This window comes from Bombus affinis, chromosome 14, assembly GCF_024516045.1.
Source record: "Bombus affinis isolate iyBomAffi1 chromosome 14, iyBomAffi1.2, whole genome shotgun sequence".
Classification (NCBI taxonomy): Eukaryota; Metazoa; Arthropoda; class Insecta; order Hymenoptera; family Apidae; genus Bombus; species Bombus affinis.
Window position 1 is genome coordinate 1,714,350 of NC_066357.1, and position 18,564 is coordinate 1,732,913.

Sequence of the window (18,564 nt, forward strand, 5' to 3'; positions counted from 1 at the left end):
AAATTGAAACGCGAAAATGGGTGGCAAGATGATAAAATATACAAACCTCTTCGGTGTCCATGGCGTGATTGGTTTTCCCGTACGCAGTCTGATCGCCGTCGCTCATGTTCGAGATGTCGCCAAAGCTACGACACTGTTAGTGACAAAATAACAACTGACAAAGTGTAATTCGACAGCCATTAAAGCGGTTTTCTTTTGTCGTTTCAGTCGCGCGAACAAGCGTTCGTTATATAAAAAGACGGTCGTTAAAAGAGTGACAACGAGTAAATCTGATAAATGACGCTAATTGTCAATCACGCGACATAAAATAATCGATTAGAAGATACGTACGAAAAATTAGAAAGACTAAAAGTAAGTGGCTTAATTATGGTTTTTTCCATACTTACCAACTGTTTGATCGACACGCCAGTCGCGATCTTTTCCTTCGTACATCGATCTTGCTCGTTTCGAGTTGCCTCCGATACATAATTCTGTGTCTGCATGCACAAAATACAATGCACAGGGTACAAAGCTAATCGCATGCGACTGGATATACGGTGATTCATAGTCTACTTGGGCTATTTCGATCGGACTTCTACTATCGTCATTGCAGAGAAACCTCGATATATCACGATACTCGTGGGTGATTACATCGTTACATTCGCTATACATGCAGGATAATTTATGAGTAACAATTTAACAAAGGAATTGATTAGCAATTTCTCTACCTCTGCTGTTTCTATATCAGAGAACGCCCGAAGCGTTCTCTTTGTACTTTTCGATAGGATCAATAAATCAATGGTACTATTATGCGAATAAATACTTATCGACAAATTTATACAAGATTAATCTTTGTTGCTCCTCGGCTATGTATCGGCAATAAATTAAACTACGAATTTTCATATTTCAACTTTCTTAATTTGATCGACAGTTACGGTCTTCGTTTCTAAGACCGGTTCAAAAAACAGACGTTCTTCGTCGCTATACGTCGATCTCGATCTCGAACAAATCGTAAAAATACCTCGTCGAGTTTACGGTTTTTCCACTTGGGACCGCATTTCCTCGCTCGGACGATCACCGAACGAAGGAGAAAAAAAGATGCGAAGAAAGAGTGGACGCACGCGAGACGAATTCCTCTTTGGCCGGTCGCGTGAACGGGACACGCGAGCCACGTGGCGAATTTACGTCGATCGTGCTTCGTGTAACGGACAACCACGGGTTGAATCGAATCCAATCACGGACGATTTACCGGATCGCGACCGACTGTGCGACGAGGAAAAATTGCAGCCACTTTACGCGCTCGCGTGGAAAGTGTTTGAGACTTCACGGTCTTAAGTTTCTGGCCGACGAAACTTACCAGAGATTTCACGTTCACGTTCGATAGATCGTCTTCGTCGGAGAAATCAAGGGTTTCCGGGTTCGTCTGCCGGGGACCGGGGTGCATGCTCGGCTCTTGCAAGTTAGAATTCTAACAAACAGACAAACACGCGCACACTGTACATGCAATACGGTTATACATTATCGTATCGTAGATAGAAACGATACAACGTATTTATTAGATTGTTAGAATAGTTTCTTTCATTTCGTGAGATGATGAAATAACTTCTGTTTTATATTATTTTATCGAATTAGGTATGATCTATTTCGTTATATTTCTATTATTATGTTCGTGCATAATTCAATAAACTGGTATAAAAGAAAAAACATTGTGCGTCTATTATTTCCCTATAAAACGAAAGAAACTTTTCGGACAACCTAATACTAATGCGATAAGTAGTTCAGATATTTGTAGATAGGTCAATTTTCCAAAGCATAGCACTTTTCACGATTACGAATTAATTTTTACTAATGCGAGTATTGTTATTAAATTAAAATATAGCGTATACACGTAAGAATAATAACTACGATATACAAGATATAATGTATATACGGTGTGATATAAATTATTAGTCGGTCAAAGCTTTCATTTAAAACTACGTTATATCGTTTCTATCTGCTATACGTAGACGGTTAGGAGGATCAGGCTTGGTATTCCCCTTTCGACATTCCATAGTTGGAGAAGTTCCCGTCAGCGTCGAGAACTATTGGAAAAAATGCAGACTTTATCAGAAAGCAAAGAAGAGGCGGAACTTTAAATATCGATCTCCGGAAATGTTCAACTTCCGAGGAGTTTTCCTTTTAGGACGAACCTCTACCGAAACTTTTTTCCAGACAGTCCATGTTCTTCGTCCGTGGACAACTAGCAAGTTGTTTTTCGACTTGCAGGAGAACTTTTCCGTGGACGAATCAAATTATCTCAGAAACTTGCGACAAAAGGATACTGAAAAGGCTGCTCTTACGGGAAAATTCTTACCGAATGCTCGAAAAAGAAATTCGCCTCTTAAGAATGCCGTTGCTTGGAAAGATAGACCGATGCAAGCGAAAAATGTAAATGGAAAACGTAAATAGAAAACGTAAATGGAGAAGTAGAGGTACCGTTCTCGGCGTCGATTAAAGTGAAAAGCCTGGAAACTATTGCTCGGAATCGGAAGCATGCAAATAAGGATTAAACAGGCACTTCCGGTTTCTGCCAAGACCATCGTCTATCGACGTGGATGCTTCTTCGACGTCGCTAATTAACACGACATAACGGTTCATGCACATCATGTGTTTCTACCGGGTTTCTTCGTCAGTCGCGGGTTCCTCGGTCTCGATTCGATCGTCTCGACATCCGGCTGGCACCTTTTCTTGTCCGCAGGAAGAACATGCTCGCGAGCGCACGACTCTTCTCGTTTGCGATTCGTTAACACAAGGTGTTAACAAAAAAAAAAAAAAAAAAAGAAAAACTAGACGAGACGAATGAAAGAAACGAAATTCAATGGTCGAAATTCTATCGTTATTTGCTTCCTCGGAAATATAAAGTACGAGCGAGATATAAAGCCGACTCGCTGATCCACGGCAACTGCTAGTTTATTGGATTGTCGGAAAAGTTCGCGTAGAGTTCGCGTTATAAATTTCTATCAAACGTTCACTCTTTTTTAACACTTTGTAAATGGCTGTACGGTGTTGTAGAAAATTTAAGGAACACGCTTCGGTGCGTTCACTCACCACAGAGATGTTCTCCTTTTCAAGCTCGTTCTTCTTGCTCTTTTTGGTCTTCTTTGTGCGAGGAGTGAGATTCGGCGAGGCATCGTTACCGGCGACGCCCTCGATCTTCTTCTTCTTCGTCTTGGTGCCAACCTTCGTGCCCGGCGAGGTCACCACGCTCGTGCTCGTTGTTATCGTTTCCTCTCGGCTTTCGCTCTGTGTTAACAGGCAGAAACAGATTTTTATTGCTTTATCGGTAGGGTTACCGATGAAATTCCTATTGGCTCACAATCGAACGCGTATCGAAATTCGTATCGAGATCTACGTCTGTATCCATATTCGAGTAGAACGATCGTGTTAACTATAATAACTTCTTCTGCCTCTATCCACGCATCATCTTGGTTTTCTCTTAATACGCGTCCTCTAGCGGATAAAAACCTCGCGTAATCTGTAATCTCGGCTAAATTAGAGGATGTCGCTCCAACAGTTCCCCTAATGATATCCTGCGTGTTCCTTCGTGCGTCTTCTATCGACGCGCATCCGGAGGGAGAAACTCGAAAGTTACGAAATATCGAAAGTAGTATCGTTAATAACGATGTTCCGACGATACTGATATATACTCGCGCGGTAATTCGATCCTGTTATTCTTTCGAAAGTTTATAAATAAACGAATTTCTGATCAATAGTCGTAAAGAAGCGATCGAGGAGCTTCTTTTTTCTCCTAAAAATCGAGTAAATTGCATCGGATTTTAATCGGTAGTGGCCTACTAATTTGCATAGCGGAAAAGCGACACTCGGTATAATTTCGAGGCTCGAAAAATAGTTAATCTTGGAAAGTGGATCGAGCGTAAGTGTAACAGCACGCACATTCGTGGAAACCGCTTTCCTTCGATTTCAGATAGTTTATCAAGATCGACGATAGTATCGACGCTCCTGCCGATATCTCTGGAATTTTGAATATTATTACGAATCCTAACGAGGATATATGGAGCTATATCGTGGTAGATTTTTTTCCCGTACAATTCTTTATGTATTCTCTTAGACGTATACGACGCGCAGCAATGTGCGTTGCATCGCGATCAATGAGCAAACTCGTCGAGGAAGAGCGAATGCTCGAGTTAACTAGATATTAACGATCGGCTAGATACGAATCGCGCAACAGAGCGATTTTACTGTCTAACAAGCGAATCGTGAAACAGGTGCACGAATCTTAGGAAACGCTAGAACTGACAAAATCTTCTCTGCGAGAAACATTCTGTAGAAGCTCGTTGGAACGTAAAATTTATTTCGTACGCGATTTGACGATACTTCGGTTAGGAAGAGATGTTACAATTAACGTAACAACGAGGTAGGCGTATTAGAATGGAAACAAAGTATTTTACGATGAAAGAAAGGATTGTCGGATAGCCATATTTTATCAGAAGCGGATCGCATTTGCGTCTTGAAGTTTATGTTTACGCTTCGCATTATTACGTGGCAAATATTCTTCTGTCGGGACGTACGCTTATCGAATAACGTAATTGAAATAGAGCGAACCCGATGGAAAGATTCTATAAACTGTGGCTGTCATAGTTTCGAAGATAAGTAAACGACACATTTACTAGCGTTTTAAATGCAACGCTGATCTTCTCACGGCGATTTGTGTTCGCGGTTGTTGTGTCTAATGAATTTCCGGTTCTCGCGCCCGTAGCTCGCCACTGTCCTCTCGGTAAATCGATAAGGAAATCGTCCCAGTCCAATCATGCAATTTACGAAGGCTACATTTTATGGTGATTTTAAGGAACCCTGTTTTAATTGACGCGACTGGCGGTACAGCAATTAAATCTCTGATAAATATTCATAGATGGAGCCGAGCGGATCAGATCAGAACGCGATCTTAAACAAGATGTTAGTAAACATCGCGCACTTTCCACACGATTAACATCTGGTGCGTAAGATTTGTCCGGCGTTCTCTTCTTCTGTTTTTTAAATTTACTACAAATCTTTTTTAAACAGATATTCGAATTTCGAATTGCTAATTAAAAGAAAGATATATAGGAGTATAATTTATCAACTTTTCAAACATCATGATTAATCGATTCATGCCGCTTGAAACGTTCCCACGGTTCCTTTTCATTGATCCTTTAATCAGAAAGACAAAATCACTTCAATTTTTATGAGAGAAAGGTACATCAACCGATTCTACGTTTAATAGTCTCCCGTATGTAGTTGTTTTTCTGTCGAACTATCAGAACCGATTTAAATATGGCAATTCGCCCGCGAAGCGTTGCGTTTTACTTTCAAAAACGATATCTAAACAGATGGAAACTAATATTCAATACGAGACCAAGATAACAAATAGACACTGTTACGTATGCGAGATTAGTTAACATTAAAATCGTACGATCTATTAACCCCATTCAACGTATAAATTTCTCGCGATCATTTCACCAACTGTCCGTTCCGATCCGATAAAATCTCTGTGAAATCTTCATCTTCTGTCTCGTCGAACATCCCATAAATAATTCTTAAAGAGGCTGTAGCATCTCGATTTGTAAATTAAAAACGATCCAGGCTTGCGAAGAACTGGCCATATACAAATTCCTCGCGATAATACTCCGTTCCACGCAAACCGCTCCTTCGAATCTCAATCTCGATCAACGCAGCGTTTAATCGCGCACGATTGTTAATTACGCGAACAGCGAAAGTAGCAAGGCGAACCTCGGTGATTCCTTTTGCTCTGGTTGCTCCCGGCGAGCTTAATGAAGAGATCCTGACGTGAAATTAGTTACGACGATCGTGGCGCGTTCTCCGCTGCCCCGGTGATAACTTTATCGCGATCCTCTTATTAGACGACGCTGATCGACGCGATGCTTTGTTGCGAGCGTCGCTCCGACCCGACACACGTAATTACACGGTCACGTAACTCTCGCAAACCCGATTCCGCCGACGATTACGCGGCGTTCACGCCGAACGCAACCGCCAAAGATCTTTGGAAAATCGCGCGCCAACGTTTCCCGGACACTGACTATATCTCTTAATTAGCACTATGATGACTGGTGACGATGCGGTAACGTCACGCGAGTGTTATGATGACTAATGAGTGTTATAATGATTCATATATATATATATATAGAAATATAAATAGAAAGATCACGGGTGAAAAACATGATCGAATTTCTTGTCGTTTATGGGAAAGCAATTTTAAAATTCGATACAGCGCGAAATAATTCCTCGTCGGAACTATCTCTACGTTTAATTTTGAAAGTGTACGTAAAGTACGAAAATATTTTTATTAAGCAGGGAAATATTTTGCCACGACGAAGACATTAGATGTGCCAAGTCGTTGAACGATCGAATTACGTACGACGATGATTTAAAAAGTGAAATGTATAATGTTGCATTCGCGACGATACGCTTAAATCTTCCTGCAGCTACAGGTTAATATCTTCCTCGTTTTCTCGAGGATCGAACGCCGAGAATAAAAATGGAAAAAAAGCGAGCCTCGCGTGATCGGCAAATTCGATGAATAATAAGATGGTCACGGTGAGCGGGAACAGCGACGGACTTTCGTAAACCTCGAGACTTTCTAATTCGGAGACTTCCGATTCACTTTCACAATTTTTGGCTGGAATCTCTCGATCTTCGGTCTCTTCCGATCGTCCCAGCACGCGATCATTCGACCAACACACCGGCTATTTTCTCGTTAAGAGTAGCGAAGATGCGAGGTAATTTTCAGAAGGAAAAGAACGTTCGCACGTACCGTGGAAAATCGTTGCTTCCTTCGCGCCAGTTTCTTTCACGCTGATCCTAATCTACCTCACTTTCTCGCGACCACCGAGTAATTCAAATTCGTTCGATTTAGAAAGTAAAAGATAAACGTTCGTTAAACGAGTGTCAAAGATCACCACAAACACCAATGGTAACAATTTCGATAATTTTTGTCGAAAACTTTGGGAAATTTCGAAGAAATCGAACGATTCTTCCTGGACGAAGACCGGCTAGTCGCTGAGGACGACGACGCGCGTCTACCTTGGTAACGAGGTCGACGAAAGCTGACGGAAGAACCACAAGGAACAGACGAGAGGGAAGGAGAGAGTGCAAGGGAATGCAAAGAGAAGGGGAACGTGTTCGTGGAGCGCCCTGGGGCCGGGGCTCCCTTAGCGCTAGCTCGGGCAGACAGACATCGCGATACCGATCAGAAAAATTCTATGCAAACGGGAAACGTTCAGGAAGAGCGTGGTCGCGCCTGATAAAACAGTAACCGCAGGATAAATCACTCGAGGATGCAATTAAACCAACGATAGATCTCTCCTTTCGGTAACAAAAGTCCGGCTAAGTATTGGCAGATTGGATTTGTGCGAGGATCAAGCGTACTTTTTGCTAGAACAAAATTCAAACAGATAAGGGAGTCAGAAAAAGAACACGTAATTGTAGGATGAGGAAATTGCAGGACTTCGAGTTGCGCTTAAATCGAGATTGAATTTACAAGAAGAGAATGTTGAAGATTGAAAAAGTTGAAAAAGACGAAGAGACAAAAAAGTAGATACGATTAGATGTTCTATTATACAGCTATATGTAACTATCTGTACAAGTTTCGCGCGTCTTGGTCCGTGAATCGCAAGTTCTATCAGACGATAGATCGAATTTATGCGATAAGCAAAGGTAGTATAAAAAAACTTGAACAGATAAAAGGGACGCTTAAAAGATGTTAAAGAGATTGAAATAGACGAAGAGGTAGAAAAGTATAGCTAGTGATTTTCGTTGGATGACCTCGTAGCGAGTTGAGCCAAGTCCTACCTGACCGAAGATCATCCTCGTGGAGATTCGCACCGAGGATCGAGACGTTTGAATGACCGCTAGATCCACGACTCTAAAGCTGTCTGGCAACGTTTGGAAGAACCTGACCAGGTTCAGAAAACTCGGTGCTCTCCAAAGCGTAGACAGCGAGGAGGAAACCGTGGGGATACGTTGGATTTCCGCGATTGGCCGTTTCCACCGGACACGGGGAGACGGTTGGCCGCGTATGGGTGGCCAGGTGAAACACGAGGGGAGCAGACGGTGTTCAGAATAGCAGAACGAAAGGTAGCAAGCCGATCCAACAGTAAACAGAGTCTCAGGATTGGCCGGCGATTCTTCGTCCAAGATCGACCTCGATCTACTCTTCATCGTGCTTTCGATGTAACGCGCTCGTTTGGTTTTTTGAACGTCACTCGGCTATGTTTCACGCGTATCTACGCGTGTGTCTGTGTGTGTGTGGGGGAGTCGTTTCGTGACACGTGATCGAGGAAACCGGTATTCGAATAGCGATAACTGGAAACTTTGGTCGCCTGACATATAGGAAGTAAATCGTGATCTCGATCGAGTGTGGAAATTATGGAAGTTGTGCGTATGGAAAAGAGCCGACCTTGGTAGCTCGGTGTCTGAGTTGCGACCTTGAAAGTTCAACGTACGAGAGTCGCGGTTTTTAAATTTCGATGTAGCAACTTTTACGCGAAAATTTTCGTTTAAATTTAATTCGGATACTCGCAACGACGAATTATCGAAAGTTTGACGTTGGAAAATCCCAAAAAGTTACGCAGAGAATTTACCTTCGAAAATAACGTCGAAACGCTCGTTGTCCTAATTTAAGTACACCAAGTTTTAAAGTTCAACGACGTTAAAAAAAAACTGAGATGTCTAAATTTCAGCTTTAAAACTATTCAACTGCCGAACATTTTCATCCAAATTCGATTTCAGAGTTTATTACGAGCTTCGAAATTTCGTGGCCACTGTCACGGAATTTTCACGCAAAAAATGAAAAAAGCTCTGCTTTATAAAACTCGGTCGAAACTTTGAACTGGAATTTGTCTGAATTCGATTTAAAAGTTTGTCACGGCCTCGATCTCGGTCGAGCTCGTTCCTAGCGGAATAGGTTACACGGCATGGGCGGTAGTCGTTGAACCGGCTGTCTGATAACTCGGTTTCGTAGCGTCGTCTTGATAAACGAGCGGATTGCTTCCGGTACGCGTTCATCTGTTCACGTGAAGCCCGTGAATTATCGTTGTCGCTTCTATTCGTGTCGTCGAGGTACATTCAACTCGTTGTTTCTCGTTCCACCAACACGCAACGTTATTTCCGGAGCCTTGCACTTGCTAATTAATTTCGGACATACAACGAGTTTGGACGAAACACGGCTGTACGCTTTCTTCTTTGGTACAGTCGATGCTTTTTCGAAAGTAAAAGCCCCGATAATTTTTATCTCGCTGTTCGTAAAAGTGAATCGTAAAAGCGAAATTTATGTTTGCAAGCAGGAAATATCCTGATATTTCAGATCTAGCGAAAGTACTATAGGTTTGTTGACAGTTTTCGTCCGAGGATCTAAAAATCAAATCTGAAAAGTCGATTCTGACCTATCTGCGAGCCAGTCAAACGCAAGATACGAATAAAATTACGCGACTTGGAGAGGATAATCTCACAACTGGAAATGGGATTGTTTTTGAAAATAGTAAACGGTACCCACGAAGATACCCAGCTGTTGACGAGCGGATAGCAAGATGGAATTGTTATAATTATTCAGCGAAATTATTCTATTTAACTAGGATTACGTGTTACCAAATTCGTTGCGCGACTGCTCGTCTTTACCAGGTAGACCGCGAGTTTTGATACTTATCAGGAACCTGATTTATGCCGCATATCAAACGCGATTTAATTGCCGGCTTGTCGAGTTTCGGTTCGCGTTACCAGCTAGTCGTAATTCCGTTCATAGCCGTGAACTACATTCGTCCATACTCTCACTGGACCTCGTCGTGGAATAAAGGAGCGCAGGCTCGCGTGTCGTATTCTTCGCCGGTGTCAATGAAGAGAAATAACGGAGAATGAAAGTGGTTACGCATCGTTGCTCGGTGTCAACGAGCCAATTAGGCCTTTGTTATTTAATTAAACGCGCCAACGTTTACGCTACAACGCCTTGCCGCTTCAACGTTTCCTTTTCACCTCTGTATTTGTTTTTCCTTTAGCTTTCAGGAAAAAAGTAAAACAAAAAAGAAAAAGAAGAATAAAGAAGTTAAGAGCGAAGAGTTTTATGGTGAATCGAACGGAACGTCAGCTTACCTGGTTAACGAGATTAATTATCACCGCCACGAAATATGCGTGGGAGCAGAAGCAACGGTGTAATTAGTGCCGCGGTGTACCGGCAGGAAAAGCGGAATGGCTCGTTTGCAAGAATTACTCAACACTCGGCAGGAACGCGAATAACACTGCCTCTTTGCAAAGCGACGCGCTGGTAGCATCGGTTCGCCACGAAATAGCTTTGCCGGAAACAACGTAGTCGGTCAATTACTCTCAAGTTGTGTCTACCGATTTTCTACCTTAAATTCGACCTAATAAAATGTTCTCTCTCAACATTCCGCGTCATTTATCCGACGAAAAAAGACTACACCAATTACTCTCAAGCTGCATGCTGACCTTTTACTCGAAATTTAATCCAACTTTTACTTTTACTAAAATTCTTCGCGTAAACGTATCGGTCACGTTATTTGGTCAGTGAAACACGACACACATCACTCAACGTCAAATAACAACAACGGAATCATTCCTTCTAATGTATTATATAATATAATATAGAAGACACCATTTAGTTGACGATCAAATTGCATAGATTTTTCAATATGAACCGAAAGAGTGTGTGCTACAAAGATGAGAAAAATATTTGAAAAAAACATCTTTCTAAGCTTTATAGCGTAGCCACTGGAATTATATGGAACGAATCTCTGCGATCTCATCGTCAATTAAACAACATCCTTCGTACGAACGAGTATCAAGCGTTTTGTCAGAAAAGTTAGAAGGGTTGATAGAACTCTCAACGTTTCAAACTGTCAAGCGCGTCCTACCTTAATGTAGCTCGCTCTTACGTCTTACCAAAGATCCGTGTGGTTGATTAGTCGCAAACGAAGCAACACTTACGTCACCCACGTTAGAAACGTCGCTGGTCTCGTCGTCGGGGGTTGCAAGAGGTGCGCGAACCGGTGACTCGAGCTCGTGGTTTCGAAGTTGTTCCTCGTTCACTGGTTCCGCGTCGTTGTCGATCTCGAGGCACTGCGTCTCGGAGACTATCTTCACGCTGCTTTCGGATATCACCACTTCTGTTTTCTCGATGAAAGTGGGCTCCGATACGGACAGTTCGCTGGACGATTCCGTTATCGCGTTTTGCTCGTCCATGTTATCGTTTGCTTCCTCTTTCGTTTCTTCCTCCTTAATTGGCCCCTCCTCCTCCTCCTCTTCCTCCTCCAGCAAATTCCCAATCGGAGGATCGATCTTATCAGTCGACAGGGTCTCGCGAGCCTGAATATCTTCTGGAAGATATTGGTCGCAATTTTCTTCGCTTAGCACTCGACGTTCCGTGTCCAGGAACTCCTGAGTACTAGCTGCATCTGCCGAGCTTTCCGAGTGACTCAATGTTACGTCGTCGAAGCTTCTGAACTGCATCGTCGGCGTGCCTCGGGCCTCTTCTTCCGATTCCTCGATCGGCTTCCCTGGAACGGATAGTTCCTCGACATCTTCGGGAATTTTCTCCTCCATCGAGGAGGAAGATTTATCGTTCGCCGATACCTTCGACTCCTCGTCCACCGAGAACTCTTTTACCTTTTCCCTTTCCTTGTCACGCTCAGTGTCCATAAGCTCGAAAGTATCAGCTAGTTTCTTACTTTCCAGTACGGTTTCTTTGGCGAATTCTTCGGTGGCACGAGGCTCTACGTCCTCCTGACACAAGGACTGATCGAAATTATCAGAAAACTGACCAGTTTGTCGATCCTCCGCATCGACCGTCTGCTCTGACCACGTGTCTATCGCATCTCTCTTCCGCGAATGGTTCTCTTCCATCGTTACAGCGTCTTTCACGATATCTGTTCCCATGGATTCGAAGATCATGCCCTGAACCTCTTGCTCTTGTTGGTACTTGTCCACGTAACTCGCAGACACGGTTGTGGTTACCTGGTCTTGCTCGTGTTCGTAAGATGACTCGAATGATTCCCGGGTCGTAGTCGTCACTTCCGATAGCCTCTCGCTGGCCTCTGTGGGTCGAAGGACGGGATAATTTGGACGCAGGTCTTCGTCGTCCTCGTTCTGCGGGAATTTGCCATCGTTGGACGTGTCACGCGCCAGCTGATCGATCTCACGCGTTGTTGTTTCTTCGACCAATATCGTGCTGCCAACTTCCGACTGCTCATCGAACGCCTGTTCCTCCTCCTCCTGCTCCTCCTCCTCATCCCGGAAACCTACCATGATCGGTTCTGGCTTCACGTTCTCCTCGTACGAAGAATTCGAGATTTTCGTCTCCGGTGACATGTGACCATTTTGATAACTGTACGACTTATCCACCAACGCGGAATGTTCCGTTTCCGCCACGATGAATTTCGCGTTTACGTCGAGGACTTCCTCCTCCTGATGTATGTCCAAGACGATCCTCTTGACCGCTTCTGGTTCGTTCATCGTTTCTTGTTGCTCGTCCGATTCGATACCGGCCTCCTCTTCGGTGCTGGAGCAAATTCTCAAGGCTAGCTCGCTCTCGATTAATTCTTGAAGACTCTTGTCGTCGGTGTCCAACTCGTTACGCGTGTTGTTAGTCAGGATTAGGTCGTCCTCGTCGTCGTTGTTGTCACACAACGAGATTAGTTGCTTGTTACTCGCGGTTAAGTTATCCAACTGGATCAAACCGTTGTTAGATTGAACACTACACACCTCGCTCTTTTTGCTACTTACGACATTGATCGACTTCTTGGTCGCCACCTCCGCCATTATGGTGCGCCTGGATCGTCGGACAGTCGCACCGTGGACACCTGTAATCACAAAATTGTATTATTATGCCGCGCAGGTTTACGGAAATTTGTAATTCCACAAAATTGGCTACGAATTTGAAGATAAGCAAAGATACACGTCATTTCTGATCTTTATGAAATATCACATGTCGAATATGCATGCAATGTTTTATGACGACTAGAAAAATTATTAAGCGCATCGTTACGTTTCCCATAATATTTAATTAATTAATTAATTAGCTCCGCGTATATTAAATTTCGTATCGTTCACTGGTACTGTCGTGCGACTATGAGGATCGCACGTAGAATCAATGGAAGAAAAAGATACGTACAAATATTTTCCGTAGCTACTGTACGCGGAGGAAATAGAGAACGAAATAAAGGGGAGATCGCGAAGGAAATCGCGAGTGACCTGTGAACGCTGAATGTGCCGGTCGAAGCAACCGGCAGCAGTGGTTTTATGGTTATGCGAAGGCAAAGCTTGCTTTAGTAGCCCCATAAAGTGAACGGCCGAAGAAACGCGTTCGTTGTTCGTCGACTTCGCGACGGGACAACGAGTTCGACCTCGGTCAGGAAATTAACGACGAGAATTTGAGAGAAACTCCGCGCCCTCGCATCGTGACTCGCCATTGATTTACGCGACGCAAATAACAGATTAATGTTCTGTTTGGTAATTCGCGCGCTCTTTCCCGTCGAATTATCTCCAGTCTGTACAACTGGATAACCGATCGACGTTGCGCAGTTTCGTGCCTCCTTTGCGAGCCATTCGGAAGAAGGTCACTGGGTATTTCTGGATCAACGATTTTCCTGGTCTTATTCCAGGGACGACTAGGAAGAGAGATTCGTTTAATTCCACGACAGAGTTGGATTACACGACGATAGTTTTCATTTCGGATGCAAAAGCAGACACGCCGTGTATATCGCTAAAAAAATGCGTCATACGTACAATGCCGCGGAAAAGTAATAAGACAAATTTTCTTTCTCGAAACAGTTACTCGAAATATCGTAAATACGAAAGACCGAATTGATTTGTACACCTTTTCTCAAAGGCTGTGTTTTTGTTTATCATTCGTGTAATCGTTCTGAAGTAATCTCTTCCGGCACTGTGTATGATTTCTTGCGCGTTGGATCGTCCTTTAAAAGCCAGTGAAGGTTATTAATATATCCGTGGATTTGGATGTGTTCCCCTTGGTATAAACATTCGCGATCTGACGATTACGAAAATATGCGGGGGCAAACCGGAGATGGTAGGTCGTAGCAGAGAAGAGAAGGCACGCTCTATTCTTAGATTGCTCCGAATTCGGTGAACAACGAGATCCGCTGTCCTTCTGGGAGAGACGCCGCGTAATTCGCGCCACTCCGTATGACCGCAGGGATGCTAACCAGAGAGACCACTCCTCCCCTTGGCTTTAATTTCCGTGGTGTCCTCTCGGTGCGCGTGCATCGAAATTAACGGAAGATGCGGCCGTATGGAACTCAGGAAGCGGTTGCAGCGCTGCCGCGTTGTTGGCTGCCAAGTTGAATCCTCCTATTATTAGCTATTCCGTGCGTTCGCGTATTTATGCCATAGCGACCGAACGTATTTCGAAAATGAAATCTGAAACTGCTCAAGGATACCACGCTGGCTGCTTCCTGGAATCGTGTTGTTTCGCAAATTGAAAGATTTTTGCGAGCCATCGTGAAACAACAAATATCGTACCGGCTGCGCCAGTTTGCTAGAGGTTTCTGTTTGCTGCGTTTCAAGCTTCGATTTTGAGATTTTCGCAAAAATTGATCCTAAAAGTAAATGACGCGCTAGACACCAGTAGAATTAGATCGCTGAAAGTAAAGAATTTGTTACAACTCAAAATATAATAGGACTGTTTCAGTCCTTTGTTAAATATCGCTAAACGATACGTACAAGCACTGTATAGCGAGGTATTTCCTAGGATGGTAAGTTACGTTCTCGAATTTTAAATTCATCTTGAGACGACGTTAGATCGTTGATACACGTATTGGCACACGTCAAAGTTATTAACACTTTAATGACTTTGTATCTACTAGACCATACTCGCAAGAACTTTAGACGCTTCAAAGAATCACGTTCCACGAACATATCCTTGAACAGTATGCAAACACATGACAAACTGGCAACAGATTGTTCACCGGTGAGAACGCACCTTTAAAGGCTCTGAAAGACTCTGTTTGCGTCACGTCTTCTTGTTGCACACGTTTCTAAATTCGTCACGTGTAGTTTATTCCGGGAGCATTTCGCGCAAAAATTTATGGCCACCGAAACGAGCGTTAATCGATGTTCTTTGGCTCGTTAAAGTTGCCGTGGGTCAGGCTTGTGGTTGGAATTAGAAAGAATAAGACGCTAGTGTAGATACGGTAAATTATATCAACTACGAATTAGTCGAGTGTGATGATCGGACAAGGTATAATGAAACAGCTTCTAAACGTCTTTTTAATAGCCACAATTATTATTCCGGTTGGTGGCTGCGTCGCGTGGATGTTTTTAGCGAATCACGCAGCGAAACGACGCGGAACTATATGTATATTGATTTAAAGTGGTCGTTAAGGAATTCCTAACTGTCTCGTCCACGTCGATATATCGTAACGTTGCGTGTATCATTGCACGATTTTATCGATGCCGCACACGGGTCTGTATTTATAAGCAAATGTTTCAGTGCGATTCGCTAAACGAAATTCGTAAATAGCGGACAGAATTAAGTGGACTCTTGTTATACGATCGACTTATTCGTACGTGCGAACCTGCTTCTTCTTCGACAAATCCGTACAAATTCGCGCAATTTCTACTCTATGGTACAATATATGTACTTTTAAGAAAGGTGTAACGTCGCGTAAGAAGATGGGGAATATTTAAAGAAAATTGTATTCGAGAGATTTATGTTCACCGATTAACGGATTAATTTTATCTTTATCCCTACCGAGAAAACAATCCAAGCAAACTACCGTCAAAAATTGCTTGACAAATTCCAGCATATCGTGGTCCGAACAGAGCACGATTTATAAACAGAGAAAGAGAACGGTCGGGTTGACTCTAACATAAACTAAGTCGCGCCGCAGTAAAATTAGAAAGTGGTTCGAAGCGCGCATGCGCCCGTGCTTCGGCGTCCCTGTAGCGCGCATGCGCGTTCACCAGTTTTTCCATGCTCCACGGCACAACGTGATATTTAAAAGCGCGCAGAACGTTTTCAAGTCCGTGGTCGTCGTGCTTCTCAAATCTTTCGCGCGCTGTCTCTTTAATTCGATCTTTCTCCCTCTACTCCTCCTCCTCCTCCTCCTCCTCTTCCTCTCCGTTTTCGTTTTCTCCTTCTAGGTTCGCTCGTATTCTCTTTCTTCCCTACCCTTTCTATCCGTTCGTCGATCTTTTTCTCCCGCTTTCTCGATCTCTTTCGCTCGATCCAGTCTCTTCTTTTCTCTCTCGTCCCTCTCGTTGGCCGGCGTTTCTCCGAGGTCGTTCTTCGGGTTCACGACCGGGACTATAGGAGATCCCTTCTCTCTTTCTCCCGGATCGTGGCTAACTCTCTCGTTTCAACCTATCCTCTATTTTTAGAATGACACACTACCGCGATTCAACGACGCTCGCACGCCACGAGACTCGCCGCCGCAGCCGGGAAATCCTCTGCCCAAAAGCGGTCGCGAACGAAAGCGACAGCGCCACTTTTCGTTTCGATTCACGCGACGTTCCCGTGCCGTTCCACCTTCGTCGATTCCTTCTCAACCTCGTCCGCCGTGCACCATGATAAACCAGACTCGCTCGCGATGAAACCATCGCGTCTATCTATGTTTCATAAATTCTACATCATCGAACCTCTAATCTACGAATTTCAATAAATTAAAGTAAACTTTAAATACTATTAAGCAATGAATAATACCAGAAGCGAATAATTTTATGATCGTTAGTCTGTAGCAAACCGAAGGAGAAATAAACGAACAAACAAATATTCTAAAACTCTCTCTGTATTTTGATACTATTCGTTTTGCTTCGTATAGACTCGACTCGCTTGATGCGAGTAAATTATTTTCTCTTTGTGTGAGAAGCGATTTACGAAAGGTTTCCCAGAGAATAAAATCCGAAGAAAATTGATGGCAACGTTCACGCAGCAAGGGCTGTTCTCCTTCGTTCCTTAGTCACGATTTCTTGAATTCAGAAAGGGAAGAGGTTTCCAGCGTCTCGTAATTAAACCACGACTTTACGACGATGATTCGCGAGACGGCGAGAGTACCGGAGCCCGTCCAAACGAAAGCGCAAGGTTCACCCGTAAATTGCAGTATCATGTAGTATTTGCACAATCATTCCGTACGCGTAGTACGTGCTGAAGCCAACGGTGAGTGAACGTACGCGAGGGTGTGCTTTTGTCTTTCGCTCGTGCACCCACTTGCACTGTTGCAATAGCCTCGATAATTGCGTCAATTTGCGTATCCTGTGCGTTTATCGATTTTCCACCGTGATATCATTTTCACCCAATTCGTGTTTATCCCTTTTGCGTAATAATTTCTATTTTACAAAGTATCTGTTTTTTTTACGAAACGATCGCTGTATCGATTATCCATCAAGAAATTTTCTGACGACAAAAGAATACAATTCGGTCGAGAGTGAAACCAAAGACGCGGCAGAGTTCAATTTTTAATAAACGCGTGAACGCTGTCAAGCAACTATCGTAATTACGGTAAAAGATAAATAAAATATTATTCGAAGAAAGATCGGCAAACGAGGTCCGATTAATGCGTGTTAATCGTCGAATTTATGTAACGCGAATCGATGTGACAAGTGAAAGGGATCGATTATCGGTGTCGTCGAATAACCGTGCGTCGTTCCATAGGTTTATAACCGCACATGGACCGCGCTCGAGACCGGCAAAGACGTAATCGATAATGGAAACTTTACTTCCTCGATTCGCGTCCACGCCTCTTGTCCACAATCCCTTCTTCTGTATTTCTGAAACTATCGGTCGAAATAGAATCGTACGATAGTTCGGGTCGAGGACCACGTAAATCTCTTCCCGGGTATTACACCAAATTCGAATCGAATCGTTGCAATTCCGGACGAGACAGCGAGGCGCTCATAAGTCCTCGACGGATATACACTGGCGAAATTGTTGCGCCATGACCGCTCTATTGACCCTAAATGATGGCTTATAGTGTTCGGGAATATAGCCAATTGAAATCTCTCTGTACGGTTGCTTTCAGGAATAGTAGACCTAGTTGGTTAATGCCAGGCATTAATCAACGTCGAATCTTTTAGAGATAGGATTGAAATGGTTGGATTCGTGCATTCTTGGGAAAGATTAGATTCTAAACAACGTAAGTGGCTGGTAAGTGTAAAGAGGTTCGATAGAGCCTGATCGAATGCCTCCGCTGCAGTTCGTAATACTTTTTCAATGTACGACAGGGACGAATCCTACCGACGTACATTGTATAATACTTGAAAATCGAACGAAGTGATATCACTGAGATAGAATCGTTAACAAGCGTATGAAATTTTAAAATCGATCTTCCATGAAAGACATCGAACGTAATTTATCAAACATCTGTGCTTCGTATATGCGATTATTTGGAAAAGAACGATTGGCGTTCCTCGTCGTCGAAAAGCTAAGGTTAGCGAAACAGATTTTTCATTTGCGACAGAAAAAAGGAGAAAAGAATTGGTCGGAAAATAAAGGAAAATACTGGGAACGGGAGTCTCGAGGTTTATCCGGAAGTTGCGGCGGCGCACGCACGCAAGCGTGCACGCAAAGAA

At 43.4% G+C, this 18,564-nt stretch overlaps 1 protein-coding gene and 1 long non-coding RNA gene across 22 annotated transcripts in view; one reads left to right on the forward strand and one right to left on the reverse strand.

Moving 5' to 3' along the window:
- The window catches only part of LOC126924207 (uncharacterized), a 67,855-nt gene that overhangs the window by 30,725 nt on the left and 18,566 nt on the right, over positions 1 to 18,564 (forward strand). The window lies entirely within an intron of this gene.
- Positions 1 to 18,564, reverse strand: part of LOC126924161 (uncharacterized) — a 74,655-nt gene that overhangs the window by 24,106 nt on the left and 31,985 nt on the right. For 7 of the 20 annotated variants that reach the window (XM_050738334.1, XM_050738328.1, XM_050738329.1 and 4 more), the window contains exons 1-6: positions 15,749 to 15,818; positions 10,969 to 12,839; positions 3,067 to 3,261; positions 1,337 to 1,447; positions 387 to 476; positions 47 to 133 (exon numbers count right to left, since the gene is read on the reverse strand). In XM_050738334.1, coding sequence (XP_050594291.1) covers positions 47 to 133; positions 387 to 476; positions 1,337 to 1,447; positions 3,067 to 3,261; positions 10,969 to 12,839; positions 15,749 to 15,803 — 2,409 coding nt within the window. In that variant the 5' untranslated portion in view covers positions 15,804 to 15,818. Of the gene's footprint in view, positions 1 to 46; positions 134 to 386; positions 477 to 1,336; positions 1,448 to 3,066; positions 3,262 to 10,968; positions 12,840 to 15,748; positions 15,819 to 18,564 lie in introns of those variants that run through there. The other 13 variants (XM_050738339.1, XM_050738330.1, XM_050738344.1 and 10 more) reach the window with 10 other exon arrangements.